At 32.2% G+C, this 24,072-nt stretch overlaps 1 protein-coding gene across 1 annotated transcript in view; it reads right to left on the minus strand.

Annotated features, from left to right (window-relative positions):
- The window catches only part of LOC126734964 (CD109 antigen), a 157,801-nt gene that overhangs the window by 54,040 nt on the left and 79,689 nt on the right, over nucleotides 1–24,072 (minus strand). The window contains exons 9-17 of the mRNA XM_050438830.1: nucleotides 18,219–18,405; nucleotides 17,982–18,140; nucleotides 17,675–17,927; nucleotides 17,439–17,614; nucleotides 10,967–11,250; nucleotides 9,339–9,529; nucleotides 7,300–7,437; nucleotides 7,147–7,239; nucleotides 6,413–6,560 (exon numbers count right to left, since the gene is read on the minus strand). Of these exons, the coding sequence (XP_050294787.1) occupies nucleotides 6,413–6,560; nucleotides 7,147–7,239; nucleotides 7,300–7,437; nucleotides 9,339–9,529; nucleotides 10,967–11,250; nucleotides 17,439–17,614; nucleotides 17,675–17,927; nucleotides 17,982–18,140; nucleotides 18,219–18,405 (1,629 nt within the window). The remainder of the gene's footprint in view (nucleotides 1–6,412; nucleotides 6,561–7,146; nucleotides 7,240–7,299; nucleotides 7,438–9,338; nucleotides 9,530–10,966; nucleotides 11,251–17,438; nucleotides 17,615–17,674; nucleotides 17,928–17,981; nucleotides 18,141–18,218; nucleotides 18,406–24,072) is intronic.

Raw genomic sequence — 24,072 nt, forward strand, 5'->3', positions numbered from 1 at the left:
AATCTACAGACCATCTTTTCCAAAAAATTTGCCGAACGTTAGTAATTTTTTGCCATAAATCTAGTCGATTTTCGGGGACGTTGGTCACATCATGTTCAGCAAATGAGGTAAGAGATCTACCTATTAGGAAGTGTCCGGGAGTAAGGAATGTCAAGTCTGAGGGATCATTTGATATGGCACAGAGTGGCCGTGAATTTAACACTGCCTCAATTTGGGTCATAACGGTGCTAAGTTCTTCAAATGTGAATTTTGTATTCCCTACTAGTCGAATGAGGTGCTGTTTTGCGCTTTTAACAGCGGCTTCCCAAATACCTCCATGGTGTGGAGATCGAGGGGGTATGAACTTCCATTTAATCTCAGAAGTTGCCAGAAAGGTTTGGATAGCCTGAGAGATACTATGTTTAGAGAGAAAATCATGAACCTCCTTGAGATGGTTACTGGAACCTAAAAAATTTGTTGCATTGTCACTAAAAATTATCTTTGGGTTTCCTCGTCGGCTAACAAAACGTTTCAGGGTGAGTAAAAAGGCTTCAGTTGAAAGGCTAGACACCAATTCGATATGGACTGCACGAGTAACCATACATTTAGTTATTGGTGCCCTTCGAAGATTAGAGCTCTTAATAAAAAATGGGCCTCCAAAATCAATACCTACATTTGAAAAGGGGTGAGAGATACACACGGTGACACACACGTTCTCTTGGCAAGTCAGCCATAAGTTGGGCAGCTGCTTGGGCCTTAAATCTAAAACAAGTTAAGCAAGAGTGAATGATTCTTTTAATTTCTCTAAGCCCATCAAGAGGCCAGTACCTAAGTCGAACATTGGATAGAGTATTTTGGGGTCCCGCATGACACAATCTTATGTGTTCCCTTCTCAAAAGAAGTTGCACAATATGAGATCTTGAAGGTAATAATAAAGGAAATTTCTGTTCAATAGGAACTTCTGAGTTGCTGAGTCTACCACCAACATGCAGCATTCCATCCTTGCCAATAAATGGGTTTAACTTTAAAAATGGTTTATTTTTCAGGGGTTTCTCATTCAAGAGTTGTTTAATTTCGTAGAAAAAATATTGATTTTGAACCAAAGCAATTAATTTGTTCTCAGAGTTTTTAAGCTCCTCTACTGTAAGAGATGTGTCTTGTTCTTGAGCTAATTTCCTACATTTATTAATGAATCGTAAACAGTACGCAAAGCTACGTTGTAGCCTTGTAAAATTTGAAAATCTGCTAGATAAGTAATCACAAAACTGTTCCGATGAAACTTTACTCAGATGACTACATACCCTTTCTTCGGGTGGATTTGGAACATTGATTTGTACATTATAGGTTTCTAAATCAAAATTAGTATCTTGCAAAAAAGGTGGGCCGTGCCACCAGAGATCTGATTTTATCAAATTTGAAGGTGTCATTCCTCGAGAGAGAATGTCCGCTGGATTATCCTTTGATTTGACGTATCTAAAGGTATAATTAGAGGCCACTTCTTGTATTTTTGCTACTTTATTAGACACAAACTGAGTCCATCGAGAGGGAGAAGCACGAATCCATGCTAATACAATCTCAGAATCTGTCCACAGGTTTACCGTAAATGAACAAGGAATTTGCTCCTGTAGAATAGTTACTACTCTTCTAGTCAATTTACTACACAAAAGAGCACCCAGAAGCTCCAATCTAGGCAGTGTAATATTTTTTATTGGAGACACTCTGCTTTTTGAGGAGATAAGTATGCAAGATGTACATTTATTTAAGTAAACAACACGCATGTAAACACAGGAGCCATATGCCTTTATGCTGGCATCTGAAAAGGAATGAAACTCTAGTTTTAAGATATTGGTTTCAGTCAGTAATGGTCGCGGTACATTTAGACCCTTGAGAGCGGGAAATTCTGTTATAAACTTTAACCATTCCTTGTGAATATCTGGACTTAAACAATCATCCCAGTCTAATTTAGCGATCCATACCTTTTGCATAATTATTTTTCCAATTACTGTGATTGGGTTGATGAGACCAATTGGATCAAAAATTTGGGCTATTATAGAGAGGACTTCTCTCTTCGTATAACTATTCTTTATTTGGAGATTGGGTAAGGACACTGAAAAATAGTCACCCTTTGGATCCCAATAGAGTCCTAGCACCTTGTTCGAACCATTTTCTGGAGCAATTATATAATTTTGCTCTTGTGATGAGTTGGAAATATCCTTGAGAAATAAAGTGGAGTTGGAGCACCATTTGTGTAAATGAATACCAGCCATGTTAAGAAGTTGAGTCACTTCAGAATAAGTCTTTTTTAATTTATCAAGGTCATGGGTTGAATAGAGAATATCATCCACGTAACATGTTTTTAGGAGTGCGATACTTCCTAGAGGAAATTTATTTTTATTTAAATTTGCCAACTCAACTAAACAACGTGTACTTAAGAATGGGGCACAATTTGTGCCATATGTCACTGTCTGAAGTTCTAGACATTGCAATTGTTCACAAGGAGAATCACGCCACAGTATATTCAGCAAAAACGTATGCTTAGGGTTAATTCTGATCTGCCTGAACATTTTTTGAATGTCTGCTGTGAAGGCAAACTTAAAGAGTCTAAAATTTAAAAGGACATCATAGAGTTCTGGCTGAATTGAATAGCCTTTAAGCATAATGTCATTAAGGGAGACTCCGCTGGTGGTTTTCATGGAACCATCAAACACTACCCGGAGTTTAGTAGTGAGATTATCCTCTCGTAACACACAATGATGTGGCAAAAAGAACTTTTTGTGAGACAATTCATTCGTAAGGGTAAGAGGAATAACTTTAGCATGCTGCAAGGAAATGTATTCCTCGTTAAAGGATTTATAGTCAGAGTAGAGTTTCTTATTTTTACTAAGTTTTGATTCAAGATTCAAAAATCTTTGTTTTGCTCTATAAAAAGAGTCACCTAACTTTTGAAATTCATTCGGAGTTTTTAAAGGTAAATCGACTTGAAATCTTCCATTTGGCAAGAAAGTAGTGGTGGCCTTAAAAATCTCTTCGGCCTTATTTTCTAAAGCGAGTGCAGGTCTTTCTATTTCTTCAACCTCCCAGAATTTTTGCATAAGAGATTCTATTGAATTTTGTTTAGGATCACATATTGGGCTAGTCTGAACAAAAAATGAGAAGTTTGACATATCTGAAGAGTTTTCCTCAGGTTGAGTATTGTAATTCAGGTTCCTCTTATAATTCAAGGAACTTTTAGGAAGAGATCCAGATATAATATATCCAAAGTAAGTATTTTGTAGGGTGGGTAATCCCTTTCCTAACTTAATGAGTCCATCAATTAATATTTCATTGTAAACATCACAACTGAGAAGTATATTAATTGGACCAGGCACAGAATATGTCGGATCAGCAAGCTTAATATTCTGAGGTAAGCTTAGTGAGCATCTATTTATATTTACTTGGGGCAATTTTGACGTTATTTTTGGCAATATTGCACAAGAGACATCAAAATTGTTAGTAGTGCTGTTATGTGGAAATATCTTTACATCCACCATCAAATCTGACATTGAACACTTCTCAGAAAGAGTGGAAATTTCAAGTTTTCTTGAATATGAGGTAAGCTTTAATTTATTACATAATTCTTGGGTTATAAAGGAAGTCTGACTTCCATTGTCTAGAAGTGCCCTTGCTGTTACCGGAGTTCCATCCTTAGTATACAGTGTAACAAGGGTTGTGGCTAAAAGTATATGACTTTTTTGGCCTGTCTGAGCAATAGCTGAGAGGCATGAGGTTTGATTTTCAGGCTAAAAACATTCTAAGGGATCTGTTATATCTTGTGTCGAAAAACTGGAGGAATTAGGAATAACCACGGAAGTATCTTCCTCCTGTTGTGTAGTTATGTGTAATGTTTGAGGTCTTGGACTCGAAAAACTTGCTGTTTTAGCAGGGTTTTGCGATGAATGATGACCAGAGACTTGGGCGCTATTGGAGGGGTTGTAAGAGAGATATGAAATCTGATTTCTATTTGTCTGAGAAGCACTTGAGGGAGTACTTGTAATACTTCTTGTTGCTGGGTAACTTAGGTGTAAAAGGGAATGGTGTCGACCATTGCAGATGCTGCATGAGACCTGAGAGCTGCAGGTCCCAACCATATGTTTTGTGCCTAGACAATTTCTGCACAACTGTTGAGTTTTAGTGAAATTAAATCTATCCTGTGGAGAAATTTATTTAAATTTATCACAATGATATAACTTGTGATTTGTCGCTGAACAAAACAAGCATTTTAAATATGGGCCAGTCGAGGGGCCAGTTGACCTAAAGTTTTCAGCATTATGTAGGGTAACCCTTGCCTTAGATGGCTTAGATTCTTGTTTATATTCATTAAAGCTGAGCTTTTCTAATATTTCACATCTTTTTTCCAGAAATTCATGAAACTGAGCAAGAGTGGGAATTGACTTAGGACCTATTTCATATTCATAGGCTCTATGAGTAGAATGATCAACCTTTTCTAAAAATATTTCAATGAGAATTAAATCCCAGTGTTGCACTGGTACATTCATATTTCTGAGCGCTTGCAGTGTTTGTTTAGACTGAGTTAAAAAATCTCTTAAGGTCTGAGAGCTTGTTTTCACTAAAGAGGGAGCCTTCAGCAGGCGTTTAATTAAAAGGCTAATAACACGAGACTTATTTGCATACCTATCCTTTAATGTGTCTAATGCTATTTGAAAATTAGTATCAACAACCTCAATGTTTTGAATAAGATTTAACGGTTCACCCTTGAGGTAGGATTTTAAATATATAAATCTTTGTAAATCCGTCAAATCATTATTTTGGATAATGAGCGTAGAAAATAATTGAATAAATGAGTTCCATTCAGAAAAATTCCCAGTAAATGGGTTTATTGACAGTTGAGGTAGTTTGACACTTGATGAGGCTGGTGAATTACCAATTTCAGTGTTTCTACTAGAATTATTCACTATAGTAGTAGAAGAACCAGATCTTGAAGAGGTGTGTGCATAAATTTTATCTTTTATTAAAGTAAGGGTTGTGACATACTTTGCCTCCCACTCGTCTACTTCTGTGGAAATTAAAGTACTGTCAAACTGCTCAAGTTCTTGTTGAATTTGTTCATAATCATTAAAATAAGAGATTAATTGCTCCTTTTTTATTTCAAGAGTACTGATCGAGTCACAGTCTGGGTTTTGCAGCACCCAGTTATAAGTACGAGTGATTCTAGTCTTTAAACTAGCCAGTCTTTTATTTGCACCCACTGTCAAGTCTGGTGCTTCTGCACTTTCCCTAGGTTCTGTCATTGTGAATTTGATATACTATATGTTAAATATAGAGAACTGAGATAAGAGAAAACGGTAAATAAAACATATAATTAGGTTAAAACCTAGTTAAACTTTACAAATTATGAGAACCGAGTGGTTTTTGTTTACATGAGTAGTTATTGTAAACCAATTTACAGTTTTAGATTGAGTCAGAGCTACTTTAAGCTATACTTAGCTAAGAGATTTATTTAGAGCACCTTATTAAACTGAGATTAAAACCTTATTTTTTGCACATGCACAAATTTAACACAATAGTTTATAGCAAAGTTATTATCCTTATGAATCCAAAAGAGTATTTACAAAGAGTTTGGAACGAACTTACCAATAAGTCCTTGAGAACGCGAGCACTAACCGAGCACTACGCATTAACTAGCGATTTGCGATTTTCCATACAATTTTTTGTCCACTTGGAAAACTTAAGTTAAATGAGAGAGTACTGTGTACTAGGAGATTTGGTTACCAATCCACTCTAGGAGAGACCCAGAACATTAGGAGGAATCAGGAACTTTAAACAGGAAACAGCAGCAATCTTTACAACATAAACTAAGTGAAGTCGATGAATATATCCGAGCTCGTAGGACCAACAAATGTGGGGAGGTTTTTTACTGCCCCAATCACTTGTAGCGGTCTCCTATGTAAGGAGAGACCTTACTTACAAATTTAAGGATTTAAGAAGAACTGCTCCACCATGGGGGCCGATTACTGCTTCACTCAACCGCCTTCAATTTCTGCAGCGGTTTTTTGTTGTAAAGTTAATTTAATTCAAGAGAAAACAACAAAGTTCAATTTTGATTTGCTGCGAGCGTGTCTTCCATCTTACAACTGAAACGGAGACGATACCGCGAGACGGTTCAAATGCGACTCGCTGCGAGGTGACGAGCGACTGACACAAAGACGCCGCGCTGGTGGCGGTTATTTATAGAACATCAAAAGGCTGGTAGCGGCATGGTAGAAAAGCGACGTTGCCGCGGATTAACTTATTTTAAATTGTGTTCAATTTTAGATTTTACAGTTTTTATCCGTTGTAGAATTACAACAATGACAGTATTTCAACTAATGACTTCTTACTTATTAATCTATTGAAAAAAAATATATTAAAATTTACATGAATATTGTTTTCTTACCGAGCTGGTACGTCGACATTAAAAATATATCTTCCATGGGGTCCAATATTTACGTCCTTCCACACCCAAACGTTTTCATATTGCCTTTGAACACGGTTGAACCTGAATTTTCTAAACAAGGCTAGCTCAGTGCTATTTTCATAAGTACCTGAAATAACACATAACAGAAAAATATAATAATAATTTTAAAATGATAAAGAAAAGTTCCGATTTCTTAAATTAGAAAAGATGTTTGATTTTGTAGGGGCGAACAATATAACTTTAGATCTTTTTCAAAACATCCAATGTAGCGTTTTTATATTTTTTGAAGTACATAGTTATTAATTTTGCCACTAATTTCCTAAAGAATATTAACGCACATAGTTGTCATGCATCAAAATCTCTACAACAATAGTCCCTGATGCGCGAGTTAGTGAATAACCAAGTATCGCTCGAAAAGTATAATCGTAGTGTAAACCGCCAGAATCGTTTTGAGTTTCAAACAAACCAAGCAAGCAAGGTCTTGCAGGGGATCAGAACATCTAACTCAAGTAAACTCTTTGTTTTGGGATCTATCACAACCAATAATTACAATTAATTATTTAACTATAATTAAATTATTTATTTGAACCAGTGAAAGCAACAATGCTCAATAATATATGCCTAAACGGGATTGATATACGTGTTATCTGATCCAACGAGCGAATGAAGCAAACAAGGAAAGACTAATAATTATGAAAAATAGTCAAACTTACATCCTGCTTCATCAGTCCCATCTTCGCAGTCTTTGATAAAATTGCATCTTAAGTCCAATCTATAGCATCTTCCATTCAGACATTCTCTATAACCTAAATATAAATAATAAAAAAATAAATATAAAAATGAGAAGCAAAAAAAAATTACCTTACCTAATGACTCGTTGCAAAACGTAGGCCTTCTTGGTAACTCAAAATCACTAAAAACAACAAGACCAGCATATTCAAATGTTCTATTTACATCTATACCGTAAGTGCCCGTGGGAAAATATACTAGTTCGTCGGGATAGCCTAAAAAATTCATTCTATTGTTGAGAAGATTAATACATTTTAAAATAAATATTTAGAATTTATTTAATAAAAACTAAAAACATCCAACTACTGTTAAGGAGTTATTAACTAAACTAAATAATTAATTCACGGACAATTAAGGACATCCTAGAATTTACAAATATCTAAAATAAATTCTAGTATATACGGGGATATTCACGATATACGACACGGAATACTATGGCTAAACTACAGGGTAAAAAAAAATTAAAAATGGGATTATCAGACGCGTTCTAAAAGATCTTTTAAAATTATTTTCATTACATACAAGGTGTTTCAAAGTGCAGAAACATATCAAGGTTACGTTTTTTAAATGAAACACCCTGTACATTATTTGATTTTTAGATTCGACATCGTAAATAAAGATAGAATTTATTGACGTTTACTAAGCCTAAACATTAAAGTTTACGAAATATTTTGTATTCTTTTCGGAAAATACCGAAACAATTTCAACAAAAAATTCCTTAAGATGTGTTTTCTCTTTTTTTTTACCAGTGAGGAGCACTAAAATATTAAATTTTACATTTTATTTGTAAAATAGTTACTATTTTTTTACAGGACGTTAAAAAAATACGTCTAAATTATTACAGTTTTTATGAGACAACAACTTTTTTTAAATGTCAGTTAAATTGATAAAAATGTTTAAATACGACTGACTGTTGATGTTTTAATACACAAGCCGCTGCTGTTAGTAGTGTGTTACAGAGTTACGCAAGACGCTGCTGGTAGTAGAGAAGTTCTTGAATTTTATAGGGATGGATATAGTTTTGATTTAGTACCCTACTTGTTTGAATAATATTTTGATTTTCTGCAATTTGGTTTTGACGGATATAAGGATCTTCGACAGCCTCAGCAATAACGGCCTACTCAATATGTTCTATTTCCGCTAAGGGTTTTCTTTTAAGATCCGTCTTGTACTCAACATTTCCACTTTCATTAAATTGAGCCAGTCTTACAAAAGCGGCCTTATTTGGATGGAGATTTCTATTGGGAAACCTTTCAGCGCAGATGCGATATGCCAACAAGCTATTTTGGAGAAATTCACGACGAATAAATACCATGTCAATTCGTTCTTTTCTAGGGTAAAGTTTCATTTTCAATAACGTAATTTAAGCAAACAAAAATATTATCTAAGTTCTCATTTAATAGTACAATAAAGATTTTATTATTAAATGAGAACTTTAAAAAGGCATTTAAGTAACTGACCAACAAATTATAAACAACACGACCCGCCAACCTGTCAATGCAACATGTATTTTAAAAAAATGTAATTTTCATAAAAATGTGATATTTTAGGTATAAGAAGACCTTATTAAATTCGAAAAAAAATTAATTGTCACATTTATTGGCGATATAAAATTGAGAGTGTTGCATTTAAATTAAGCAACTTATTGCCTTGTAAAAACTGCAATAATTTAAAGCTAATTTGTCTGAACGTCCTATATAAAATAGTAACTATTTTTACAAATGAAATATAAAGTTTAATAATTTAGTGCTCCTTAGTGAAAAAGGAGAAAACACATATTAGGAAATTTATTATTGAAATTGTGTCAGTATTTTCACAAAACACAAAATATTTCAAGAACTTTAATGTTTAGACTAGGTAAACCTTAATAAAACCTAGCTTTATTTACGATGTAGAATACAAAAATCGAATATTATACAGAATGTTCCATTCAAAAAAACATAACTTTGATATGTTTTTGCACTTTGAAACACCCTGTATGTGATAAAAACCATTTTAAAAGATGCTTCTGGAACGCCTCTGATATTCCCAATTTTTTTAACTCTGTTAAAATATTTCATGTCTTGATTAACCCTGTATATTTATGATACATGAATCAAACTATATTTACTCTTACCTTCGTGTGACATCCAGCCATGACGTCGAGTGCCGTTTAAACGTTCGTCAAATGTCATCATTTTAGTAATTACCTTTGCGTATGTCAATTCATTTCCAGCCTGCATAGTATAGAATGATCTGTCTATTCCAGAAAGACCCACATAAGATCCTGGTTCTCCGTAGATTACCACTTCAACTTTATGGCCAGTTCTAAAAAGATGTTTACTTAGATATTAAAACAGCTATTATATTTTTTTCCCTAAAACTAATTTGGTATTAGATAATTCAATGTTTAGATCATTAAAAAAGTTATATTAAAATTTAATCCTTAAAATTTAATCTTCAATTATTCCGCCGATTTCACTAAATGTATTAAAAATGAACCTTGGGGACAGGCTTGACTTCAAGTAATCACGGAAAAATAATATTCTTTGTATTTGATTATTCTTGAATCTTCTATACAATCTATCTAAAATTTCTAAAGCATTTTTGCCATTGACCTTCTTTTTTTAAATAGCATCTTATTATGAACAACCACTTTTGAAATGCAGTTTTTCAGAAATACAGTTAGTAAATATTTGAAATATCAGTAAACACTAAAATATCACTTGACAAGATGTCATGACGTATTATGTCAATTGGAAAATAATGGAAGAACGCGTCAGAACGCAGCCTTTCAAGAAATCAAAGCCTTTCATTAATTAGACTTAGTTTTTTTCTTCTTATGGGCTTATTTATCAACCGATTTAAAATTAAATTAATAAATTTAATATTATTTATTATAATAATAGTTTTTGTTTGGCTTTGTTTTTATCCTACTTAACTTTCCAATTATAAGAACTAGTCACAGAAGAAATTAGGTAGCCTTTTCTAGCCTTTAACCTTTTTTAGCCTAACATAACAACGATAGAAATTAGTGAAAAGATTCTTCCGTTGGTAAAGCTTTAAAATCGTTATAAAGTTAAAATAGTTTATAATGTAATTGAAGGTAAGAGTTTATGCAACTTATTTTTATAAAAAATATAAAAACCTTGGCAAAAAGTAGTCAGATTGAGGACGAAACAAGTCTCAGTAACTAAAAATATTTTTACTAATTTGTAGGCTACATTATTATATTATATTCTAGCTTTTAACGCTTGTAATAAACATGATGTAATCTAAAAAGGACCACGGCCTAAATTATTCTCACGTGTAGACCAATACAACAAGATTTACATAAAATTGCATTATTCCAAACTTTTTTCAGTTAACCTATGTTTAGTTAATTAATTCAAATGTTGGCGGAGAATTTAATTAGTTCAAAAACTTATCCAATATTCTAAACAGTTTCTCTATTAATTTGTATCGAGATTTCAGAATAAAAAGGTTTCAATTTAATTATTCTTCCTTAGAGCAAAAATTTAATTAACTCTTAACAGTTCAACAAAAGAATCTTTTTATTCAATTTACATCAAGTATTTTTTAAATCTTCAGGAGCCTAGCCTACAGATGTTATTATTTATACAAAAAGCTAAAAACCAAAATAAAAAATACAAGTTTGTATTATTTATGAAACAATATAATGCCTAAAAATAAACATTTTGCATTTACTTATTAGTATATTTTTAGTAATATTAACCGCATTTGGTGTCAGGATAACGCACTTACCTAGCTTTCTTGTTATTGATCATAACCTGGAACTTGTTCCTGCTGATACCATTAACAGAGAACGTTAAACTGTCAACAGTCAAATCACCATATTCACCCACGTGCCACACTACAATAGTGGCTACTGGCGCCATTTCAGCGCTTAGAGCCAACGCCATACTGGTGACATGAGCATTCATATCGTGGTCACTCGTCAGTAAAATTATACCCTTTGCTATGATAAGATAGTTAATTTTTTTGATAAAGTGGTTTGCGCGTATGTGGAACACCATGAATTCGCCTACCTGCAAATGAAGTAAAAATATAACTTAAAAATATGCTGTGCTGCACTTTACTTGTATGAAGATACTATGTAAGATCCTTGACACCAATTGTGACATTAGAAGAACTAAGAAATAGAATTATTGACGGATGTGAAACTATACGAAACACGCCTGCAATTTTCGAAAGAGTTCGTGATTCTATGAGAAGAAGAGCAGAAGCCTGCATAGAGGCAAGAGGTGGTCATTTCCAAAATTTGTTGTAAATTATGTATGTATGTATTGTATTTAATTGTTGTGGCTTTTTGTTCACCAGTTTGTAAAAAATAGCTTGAAAATAAATATTTGAAAAATGTACCTGATAAAAACTGAAAATAAACTCAAACTTAACACAACCAAAAATAATCATTAATGTCAGTGTCATAATGTTTACAACAACAAAAACACAGTTGCTGGCAACGAGCAAAGCTAACTTGATTTATTTCCATAATTTTTAAAGATGCATTTTATGTATAAAAGACGTTTTTTTAATTAACGATTACACCCAAACGGTAAGATTTACAGTAAGTCAAGGAAGATTTTTTTGTTTATAATTGATTGATAATTAAGATAAAATTATAATTTTTTTCGTAAGTCAATGGCGTAGTAATTTTTTTCTAAAATTGTATTAAAAATTCATCATAGCTACGCCACTGGTTGCTACAAAAAGTAGGTGAACATAAAAAAATGTGTTTTATGCCATAATATCCTGTGCCAAAATTCAGTTCAATATTTTAAACCGTATTTGAAAAATTTATTAAAAACGAAAAAAAAAACTTAAACAATAAAAATAAAACACCCTGTATCTTAAAAACTAATCATTTTAGGACCCATGTTTATATGAACTTTTTGACTTAAGATCGGTCCAGGAATGTCCCTTTTAAATTATGACATACCTTTAAGTAACACCCTGTATACCATTATAAAATATAAATATTTCAATCAACACCATTTGTATTCGGCTGAGATTATTTATTAGAGATTAATAAAATTACCAAAGTTTATAAGCTCCATACCTCTTGTAAAAAGAAAAGAAAAATGGCGAAATTGAAAACAACACCACGCCTCATAGCGGCTTAGCTGATCATACCTGTAATGATTATTATAAAGGAAAACATTATTTTAGGTTTCTTCGGACGAATATTTTCTTGCGCAACGAATTTTACTGATATTAAAGGTGGATATTCGCATCTAATTTTTGATGCCTCTTTGGAATATTAGATTTTGAATAAGTAAAAATAATTTCCTAAAATTAAGATTAAAAAATGGAAATTTTTTTCGCTCAATTTTGCCTTACATTTATAATTATTATGTACATAAATAAATTAGGAATATCAACTAAACTAACTAAAGTAAAGAGTAATTTAAGTATGTTTTTCTTAAAATTGAATATGCATTTAATTCGTAAAAGCCAACATGGCAAAAATAAATCTAAATAAATTAAAATGCCATTAAAAAATGGCGTCATTAAATAAATCTATTTAATTGTATAAGAAACACTAATATAACATAATTATATTATCTGTAATAAAAGCGATATATATTTTTATTTTATAAAGAATCCGATTAAAATATAATTGTTATAATTGTTTTTATTGCCTCAATCTTATCTCACTACTGGTCTCTATGTTTTTAAAAATGTGAGTAAGTTCGTTAACCTTATTAGTACTATTTATAGCTTCCACTTCATCTTCTGATATGTCAGCATTCTGACCAATTTCCAATGTTTCAGGTTCATAAATGTCCTCTGATAAAGACGGCGATCTAATTACCTCACTAATATTTGAATCCGAATAAATGATTTTCAATGATATGGTTTTGAAAATATTCTTCTTTACTTTACTCCTTTTAAAATGTTCCAATTTTTAATGTTTTTCTAAGAAGAAATTCTAGATATTTTGAAAAAAATTATACTTTATAAACAAGTATTGGCAAGAAAAAACAAAACAGATTCTATTCTAGCAGATATCATAAATTAATCTAAAGCATAGTCTTCAAAAAGTTATATAATCTTCTTAAACAACAATTTTGTGCATAAAAACACATATTTATTTTAGAAAACTTATATCTTTATAAACATAATCCTTAATATTTATATATAAAATCACTGAAAGTAATATGTTTTATGACAAAGTCTTCGTTCATTTAATATAACTTACCACAAAATCTTTATAAAAGTATTTTATATCTTATTTTTTAGATATGTTTTAAAACCATTATAAAGCAACTAAATAACAAATTTTGCTTAACACAATAGTTAAATAATGTTTTATATATGCTTTATACCAAATTGCTTATTGCATTATAAAAATATTTTATTAAACTGTCACATAGTTATCTATAAAAGTTTGTTATAAAATAAGGTTGTTTATAAGACGTATACTAATTTAATTAAAGCCGTCAAGTAATATTTTATTGTACAATAATAATCTTAATATAACTAATATAAAATAATCTTGTTTCGTAGTAGATTTTGTGTGCTGCTTGGGATACACCATGACCGAAAAAACGGACTTATCGAAAAACGTCCCTGTTCGGAATTTTTGACTTTTTTTGTTGATTGACTTAATTTGTTTTTCATTTCTGCTTAAAATTTTAATTTTTTAAAGATTCATTCGAAGGCCTACTTTTGCAGATGCGTGATTTAGTTGTTCGAGCATTCTCTGAAGTTCCTCTAACGATGAGGAAATGATAACGTCATCAGCAAATCGCAAATGGTTGAGCATTTTAGCGTCCACTATATTACCATTTTCTTACCAATACAGCGTCTTGAAGAAGTTTTCTAGCGTCAGTATGAAGAGTTTTTTGAAGAAATAGTATGTCTCTGTCTGATTCCTATTTCCATTACGATTTTCTTCGTTGGTGTTATTTCGTCAAATTTAACAGTCATTGTAGCTGTTTTGTAGATGAATGAGATTATTCCTGAGTATGTATTATCTGGATTCCCAGTCACATATGTATAGACGGGAATGAAACAGCTGATAACATGGCAAAAAATCCAACTGGTATTTGTTCTAAACTATCAAATATCTTTTACTACAGAGATCTATTCCTGCAAATAAATAACAAAATACAAAATTTAACTCAACTCAAACTAGATTTAGACGAAACCGACAATAAGCTCCTTGAGATAATCAAAATACAACCTTCACCTTACCTAGATGTAAATTTAAACAGAAAAGACCAATCAATAATTTTTAGAACTCTGATAGGCCACACTAAAACCACTCATGAATATATCTTAAAGAAGGAAAATCAACCAAAATATTTTGCAACGATTATAATCTCACCATAAAACATATTTTTGCACATTGCAATAGACTGCATACATTTAAAATAAAACACAATTTACCAATCACCACTAACCTAAAACATATACTTGAACCAAACAAAGAAAATATAAAGAATATAATAGAATTTTTAAAAGAAGTAAATCTATATAATAAAATATAAAAAAAAACGTACAGGGCGCTAAATGGCCTCAGATACTGATGCGCCTTTACAAACCTAAATTCTCTCTCTCTCTCATTTCAAAACGACAATTAAAACATACAGAGGAACGTTTAATTTTATATTTGCTCACTATTCGCTGATAATGTCAACCGATTTAATTTTTTTGGCACTGTTGAATAGACATTTTAATACTGCTTACAATGATGTGTCACACGATGGGGGTTCCCATTTGATATATCAAGGTGAGGTTAGCTGGAGGTGAGGAGATGATTGACCGAATATATAACTTGCTAAATAAAACAAATTAAAGAATAACCTACAATTCAATTATCTTGTGGCCCTAAACTCTGAAACCATTTCTTTCTCAGTAAATATGATTAGCAAATTATACGTGTAACGTACGGTAGCATGAACCGTTTAGCTCGTTTTCCCTTGCCACACATCCTTGATTCTACCTCTAATATCCGCATTAAGAGATAATCATTATCTTCTGTACATAAATATGTTCTCAATGCTAACTAATCTTATTTTATTTAATAATTAAATGATCAATTGACTTACCTTAAGGATAATTAATCTATATTATATGAGTGTTGCCGTTCGAAGAATTATAATAACTACTTGTAGTCGCAACTTTTTCTTAGCTCGGTCATCACGAATAATTTAAAGCAAATTCCCTTAGTACGTTCCACTTCCCTGCTCCCCACTCTAGCCCATATTCAGTCGCCGCCACAACCAGTCTTCACTGCAATTTTGCTGAAAATGCTGGATCAACCTATCCGGGTGGGATACTGGGGTGGGTTTGTAATTCTTCGAACGGCAATACTCATATAATATAGATCAATTATCCTTAAGGTAAGTCAATTGGTCATTTAATTATATTTCGTATTGCCGTTCTCGAATTACAATAACTACTTGTTACTAGATGTTCAAAGATTAAGATCTAGAATTTCATCAAGAGAGAACAGTATGATCATTAGTGATAAGAGCCCATTTTTCTAAATATTTAGAAAGGCGGCCCGCGTGTTTATTATTTACCTGTCTAGTTAATAACTGATCTGGTTCTTCTCTTAACGTGGAGGATATGCTCTCCTGGAATGGTGGGTCCAGCTTCCCTCCTCCTTTTTGACACGAGTCCGGCGCTGTGAGTGCCGATAGTTTAAAGATGTTGATATGCCTGAAGGACCGGCTTTAGCTTGATTGGTTTTTTGTACAACTGGAGATTTGGAAGTAGTATATTGTGGATAGATTTCTTCCTAATACTGGAACCCAAACGTTGTGTTTCATTAGAGCTTTTTAATTGGTCCGGGAAAGATTTTCCAAACAAAAATTCGTCTATTGGGCAATCATCCAAAATTTTCTTCACCCTAATGTCCAAAAAAGGAACAATACCATGACGTCGATGTAAAGACAGGGCGTGGAAAAAATTCGAAAATATTTTAACAGGAGCACATTTTTTTTCTAATTCTTTCCTTGCCTCTTCAGTTTCGGTTTTCTTGGCTACTCCATATTGTTGGTCAAGCGGAATCGCTATCGCGCTTATACCAGCCGCCAACTGAGATTGTAACTTTCTTAGGAAATTATCCTGTTTTAATGCGTTTGCATCCAGGCAACATTTTATTTCTGGATTAATTATAGGTGGTTGAAGTGCTGGGCAGTTAGCAATACATGGATAAGAATCTATGGTTGCATTACGATTTTCTTTATCAGGACCTTTAGTAATTGATGATTGGTTGCTTAATAACGCTAAAATATCTTGCGCACCTTCATTAGCCAAATCAACTGCGGAAGTCGGTGTCATCAAACTTATTAATGGCGCATCCGAATCCGAGTCCGTCCCTAGTTCCTCATTTCAAAAACTTTCGGACGAACCTGCAATAATGCAGAAAAATATAAAACCATCTTCGAACATCTGTCGTAAATATTTACGCCATAAGAAAATTCCAACCGCCCCGACCTCGAGTTCATGCGAAAAAAAGGTGGACAAGTAAAAATAAATTTTAATACAGCATTCATGTGTATACTGTAAAAAAATTGTATGGCATTCTATTAACTAGACTTCATTTGAAAATTCTAAATAATCGAAAATTACAGGAATTCATATGAATCCTATGGTAAATATACAGTTTAAGCATATCACATATGTGAACACTACTGTAAATCACGCGGTCATTTGTTTTTCTTAAGAAATATAAGGGATCCTAAGAGAAATAATAAATAAACAGAATAGCAATATTTTACTTACTTGAGCTGTCCAATAATTCAAGTAACTTCTTTAGCTTCCTCTTCTTTTGTTTGATCGACACTTGTTTTGAAATTTTTCCGATTTTTCACAATTAAATGTTAAGATTGAAAATCTACGCGTCAACACCGAGCGCACGAAAAAATTGCAGTGAAGACTGGTTGTGGCGGCGACTGAATATGGGCTAGAGTGGGGAGCAGGGAAGTGGAACGTACTAAGGGAACTTGCTTTAAATTATTCGTGATGACCGAGCTAAGAAAAAATTGCGACTACAAGTAGTTATTGTAATTCGAGAACGGCAATACGAAATATAATGATTTTTTAATTAGATATTTGACATTGCCCTCACACTTAAATACCAAAATCAATCTTAAAAAAAAAAGACATATAATAAAAGTGTTATGATGCATTAAAGATGGTTTCAATAAATAAGATGAACGTTATAAATTAGTCAAGGATTAAAAAGGTGCTAACTTACCCTAGGGTTATTAGTGCTCGTAGTGACCTGTATATGTTGATCATTAATACTATGATGTGCTAACATCAACATTTCCGCACTTGAATGCTGATTGGTAAAATCATCCCTTAAAGTGGCGTGAATTTTTAACGAGTGCATTTGGGCTAGCTCCTCGAATTCTCTTGCCCCCGAAATTCCTTTGATAAAAAGAAATATGGGATTCAATCCTAATACTTTGAAGTAGTTTATACGCTTACCTAACTCACTCTGCAAGTCAATGTAATACTCCCAAATACCAGGTTGTGAATCCATCATATATAGGTTCATCGGTCTAAGGTCGAGTCTTCCACCTCCTCTTTTTTCCACAAAAGCGTTTACTTCCAGGTAGCTATTTGCGAGACTTTCTTTCGAAAGAGGTGATCCGTCATGATAAGAAGCTACTAAATAAGAAGTAACTGGCATTCCAGGTTTAAAAACTTGCGGAGAATCCCCCATGAATCTTAGTTTAACCTAAAAAAGTTACATGAAGCTTCTCTTTGAGTTAAATGTAGAACTAAAACTAACAGAAGAGTTAAAAATTCTAGCTGTGGAATAACCCTCGATGATTTCATCTAAAAATCTATCACCAACTGCGGCTGTTATAACGACTTCTAAACCTTCTTGATGAGGAACCTTGGCCAAAAGATCCCGTAATGGAAATTTGAACTCACAGGTACCATAAAACTAAAATTATTGTTATATTATTGGATAAGCAGATAATGCTAAAATGAAATAAAAAACTTGCAAATAAAATAAACCTACAAATTTCAAACTAGGTACCGCTTCCAGATATTGTGGTTGTGGCATCCATGGGGGTAACTCCTCTTGAAAGTTATAATATGTCTCTATAATGGGCTTATTATAGATGTCATAATCTCCATAGTAACTGTCATATCTGTTTCCATAGGGACCATCGTATGGATTACTGCCGTATTGGTTAATATCTGGCCTGCAACGTAAAGTTTATTTCAAGAAACAAAATATAAATGTTTGTGAAAATGTGAGATAGTTGATACAATAACGGTTGATCCAAATAGAACACACTAAACATAATATAAAGACATAATAACACACAATAATATAAAGGTTAAATAGCAATAATATGCTTCACACTAAATTTAAGATATTATGTAATTCACACATCTCCAAGAAAAGTGTAATAAGTCTAAATAAGTAAACAGGAGAAGCAACCCAATCCAGTTTTTTAATAAAATATAATTTTTGGGATTATAATAGATATTATAATACGCTTAAAGATCAAGAAGTTGAAACAATAGGCAACATAAAATTATTTTCTATTCTGCTCAGTGGAACACCGAAATATTTTTTTATTTATTCTTATATACATTCACATCTACGGCTTTATTGAGAATGCTTTATATTTTATTTTTGAATCTCTAAAAAAGTAATCATTTTACCAAGTTTAAAAGATTGTTTGTCAGCACAAAACCCTTACATATTATAAATTACAGATTATAAAGAAAAATTGCTTAAAAAAATCTGCACAGTATTAAATCTACGATAGGATAATAGCTATTTATTTTCATGAATGAAGAATAGTGCTGAGAAACTGAACGAATTGTGTAATGTGCAAAGTTTAAGTTAAAATAAAAGCGGAAGAGCTATCTGAAGAATTGCCTTAAAATACGGCACTACGTCATAAGAAAAAGTGACAGTAAAATATAGAGTTGGAACACACTCATATTTTGCCGAACTACCGAGCTCCGAACTTCCAGACGCCTAGTAGATCGGCCACCGGAAGTTCAGCGCCAAATTTTACCATGTCTTTATTCACGTCAGAAAAAGAAAATATAATATATCTAATTTCCGGGACTCATCCCCATTCCTTTATTGCTATTGCCCAGTCACGTATAATGTCAAAGATGGAGTTTACAGGGATTACATAGGCCCATTAACCAATAGAAATGAGAGATGTGTGTGTTTCTCGTAAACAAATTTGAACGAGTGAACTGAGGTTCTCACTCTACCGGGTGGTGCGTCGCCGAGCGAAACATAGGAAATCCCATGTAAATTTAAAGGGGGTGAATTATTGGCTTCCCTGTACATTTTACAGAAAAAATGTAAGATAACTTTTTAAAAAGACCAATCTGGCAAACCCTTGTGCAAAGTTTCAAAAAATTTTAATAAGCGAATCTTGAATTATTCAATTAAATGTAATTATTAGCTGATAATTAATTGCAAAATTAGCAAATTTTTGGCAATGTAATTGCAAAATTAGCAAATTTTTGGCAATGAATGTTGTCACTGACGTGAGGAAAAGTGACAATAAATCAGTGACAGTCGATATTTGAAAACAAGTATGAATTATTCAATCGACGAAAAATACATTAAATAAAAGTTTGGATAAAAAAGTAATGGTAACGTATCTTAAATTTTTCTGTAAAATCTACAGGGAAGCCAATAATTGACCCCCTTAAAATTTACATAAGATTTCCTATGTCCCGCTCGGCGACGCACCACCCGGTATAAGTTTATCTATGGACTTGTTTTTTAGTTTAAATTCTTTTTTATTCATGTCTTAAACATATCAAGTAATAAAAGTAAAGTATGGGATTTTTAAAAAATATCTAAATAAAATAAATGTTTGGCCAAGTGCAAGATATGCAAAAATAAGTTTTCTCGTGGAGGATTTCTCCATTAATGAAATATTTAAAGATATCTCATCCAAGTGAGTATAATACCCATTTTATATGTGTGAGCTAGAAGAACCTACATTATTAGATAAGTTTGAATAAAAGTTGGGATAAGCATAGAGCCCTATTTAGATACGCGTTTAAAAAAATATTGTCACTGTATTAAAGCTCCTGACGTACATCTGTAAATGTTTCTCTAGAAACAGGTCGGCATTCTTGAACTATTCTTTCCGTCAGTTGCCTGTTAAGTCAGGTTGCTTTTTAAGAAGATTTTTGATTATTTGTATAGTTTAGGTGAAGTTACTTGGTCAAGCTCCAAAATTGAGTATGTACAAAATACAGTCAAGATACTACATATACGCATTAAAATAAACTGCAAAATATATTACGATATTTAGTGATCGATTCCCGTATATATTTACGGTCGATTCGATTTTTTCCACAGCCTCCGGGCTTTATATAATAAAATTTGTCAGATAAAGATAGGCAAGTTCGGCGCGGATAACGTGAAACAGACGAAGATACGAGATTCTCTCGATGCTGCTAGGATTGAATTGTGGATGAGCCGGGAATATGAAACGTTATTATGAGTCGCGCGCTCAAAAATAGAAAATGCAATTATTTTATACGTTTTATTATTGTTATTTTACAGTTTTCTTCAAATAAACGAATATAAGTAAAATATTAACTTGTATTGCGTTCTATTCTTTATAAACGTCATTTATTACTAGATATTATACAGGGTGCGGCACAAAGAGCGAACGTTTTTAGGACATTAGAGAAGGGGGGGTGTGCGTCAGATTACTTTCGGTGCCTTGACTCAAAGCATTTCAATTGAATTCAAATTCGGCTTGATAGGTCTCTATTTTTTTGAAGAAAATGGAGTTACCGTTTCAGTAACGTCTAAACGTTACGTAAACACCTTTATCCCCGAGTTAGGAAGAAGACATATTGACCGTGACCGTTTATGGTTTTAGCAAGATGCAGCCACAGCACACACCGCCAGGGCATCCATGGCTGTTCTTCGTCTTAGAACATTGAAAGGCTAGAATTAGTAAACAACAACTTTGTTTGAGTCCAACATGTGCACAGGGGCAAGAGGGGTGTTTTGTTTACAAACATATTCGCCGATTCTCTGTTGTCAAGTCGACACAAATTTCCAACGGAGGAAATTTTTAGCTATATTTTAACAACCATTATAACGTTAATTTAACTTATTTGTGTTGTATTTTATAGCAAAATTTAAAATAAAAAGTATAAATACTACAATTAACCTATTTTAAGAATAAATATAATATCCTTAAGCAAAAAAAAAACAAAATTATTAACATTCTTATCCCTAAAACTGCTTCCAAAAAATTTGAAGCGACAACACCGGAGCTTAAGCGCCTGAGCCATACGCGTAGTGTCATCTGTCAAACGGCCTCTTTGTTTATTTTCGGGATTCGTGTATTTTTATTCATTTTTGGTTTAAAAAGGAAAAAGGCCATATTTTAGTGTTTTTTTAAATTGCTAGGATATCAAAAACTTGTGTCGTTTGTGCCGCATCATGATAAAAAGGTGATTCCAGCCGATCTTTTCACAAGTAAGTACCGATACTTTCATAACCTCACAGCATGGGGTAACCATCATCATAAACGTAGAATAGGGGATCTTATAGATATAAACCTAATAAAAACTTGTGAATGTGAAAGTGTGCGTAAAATGCCAAAATATTTATATTTTTAAATGTATCTATCTATATATAGTTATGTTTTTTTAATATAGATATTAGGTAGATAGATGAAATTACTAATTTTTTATTGCCTTTAAAGAATTTTGAAATTTATTTAGATATTGATATGTATGTATAAAGTTAAGTTAAAGTTTGTTTTACCATATTGCAACTTACAATAATACATATAGTAATTGGCACCACATATTAATTTATTACTGTAATTTTTTTTGCTTTTTGATTAAATATCAAATACTTATTATAGATTGTCTAATATATGCCCAAAGGGAACAATGGATTTCATTAACGGAAATCAACACAATTAAAAAGAACATATTTGTTTGTTCAGATCACATCCTTAGAAGTGATTTCTTATATAAGGAAGATAATATTATTAGTAGCCAGACTTTCTTAAAAAAATCAGCTCTACTTCAAAGGTAATTTGATCTGAAATAGTAACCAGGCATAATACGCTTCAAAGTGCACAACTTTTTCCTAATTTAACCGAAGCTGTATCTCCAACAGGTACCGAGATCCCCATGCTTAGGATTCTTATCTTGGACACCCTTTATAGTACAAACAGTGAAGCTAATATAGACAAGTATGGATAACTAAAATAGATTAATATTCTTGAGACACCAAATTTTGTATAATTACAGATCTGATCATTCATCATCAACAATAACTGCATCTGAGATTAATAGTTACCGTGGGGTCTAGGTCAACAATTACTATTTCTCATCCCAAGCCGTTTTTGTTTAACTGCTACACATTTCCTGACTCTGCCAAGGAAAAGGTAAAAATACACTCAGAATAGACTACTAGTTTTATGCCATGTATCATCCTATTCTATATATCTTATTTAAAAGTGATACAGTATTTTATTGTGTTATATTTGTTTCATTAAATGCAATTTATCAAATGTATGATATTATAAAGATTCTTTATAATAACATACATTTTATTGATCAATTGGATTGTCATAATACATTTTTTAAATTTTTTCTTTTTAATTTTGGTATTACTATATTTTTATGTATATTATTCTAGGGTAAAATGAAAATGATATCCTGAGGACCTAAGCACTGATGATTCCACCGTTTCAAAAGCTAAATCACTCGTCACCAAATTATGGAAAAAAAAATAAAGAACAAAAAATTAAAATTCAAAGATTGCAACAAGCAAATTTGCGCCAAAGAAATTGAATTAGATTTCTCAAGTCATTATTAAAATACTTAAGAAATAATAACATGATTTTCGAAAAAGCCCAACATACTACATATTTTATTTGACTTGTAAAAGTACTTGTTTGTATATTACTACTAATAAACTATCTAATCTAATCTATTGTACATAGTCTTTATTCTTAGGTAAGCTTTGTTTTTTAGTATAAAATAATATGATATAGTAATTGGTATTAGGTATTACATAGGTTACTGTTAAATGTCTCAAAACCATTGTACAGGCTAAATACTCATAATAAAAATCTTATAACCTATAAAAAACCTGCAACTCCTTCACAATTTGAACATCCTTGTAGTTTTAACTCTTTCCGCTGAAGCAATACTGTCCCTTTGAAAAAGTCAGCACCATAGAAGTATATATTATGTGATATAAAGTAAGTGATGTAAAACTGAGTTTTGTCCAATATAACAATAACAATAAAATTATGCAAAATAATAAAAATTTGTGTCTTAAAACATGATTTATTAAGCAATCTATAATATTATATTAATAAAATATTTAATTTCCATAAAAATGCTTTGACAAAAATGCTGCCTTTTATTAGGACCTTCCTCTAACGAAGTCCGTTAAAAAAACACATAAATAGCTCGTAAATGGTAATATTACTTATACTCAAACTTATAATAAAAATTAATAAAAATTTATCAGGTAAATATTTGTTGACGACGTCACTGGTAGAGAGTGCTCGTATCGGTGGGATCAACAATGCGATCGAGCGGCGTTGCGATGCCATTACCGTTTTCTCGTTGCTTCGTACTTTATTTTCATTTATTTAACGTATATTGACTTCGATATAGAGTATCTTATCAAATTTATTTTTAAAAAATGCTTGATATTTTATTAAAGGGGAGCAGTAGTATTGTTTTGAGCCTTCGGAAATAACTGAAAATTTTTATGATATTATAAAGTGATTTTTGCCATTTCTCTATGAACATTTGGCATCATTGCATCAGAGATGTTGCAAGCAAACAAACCCGCCCATAGTTCCACGGCATGCTACTTC

This window comes from Anthonomus grandis, chromosome 4, assembly GCF_022605725.1.
Source record: "Anthonomus grandis grandis chromosome 4, icAntGran1.3, whole genome shotgun sequence".
NCBI classification, from domain to species: Eukaryota; Metazoa; Arthropoda; class Insecta; order Coleoptera; family Curculionidae; genus Anthonomus; species Anthonomus grandis.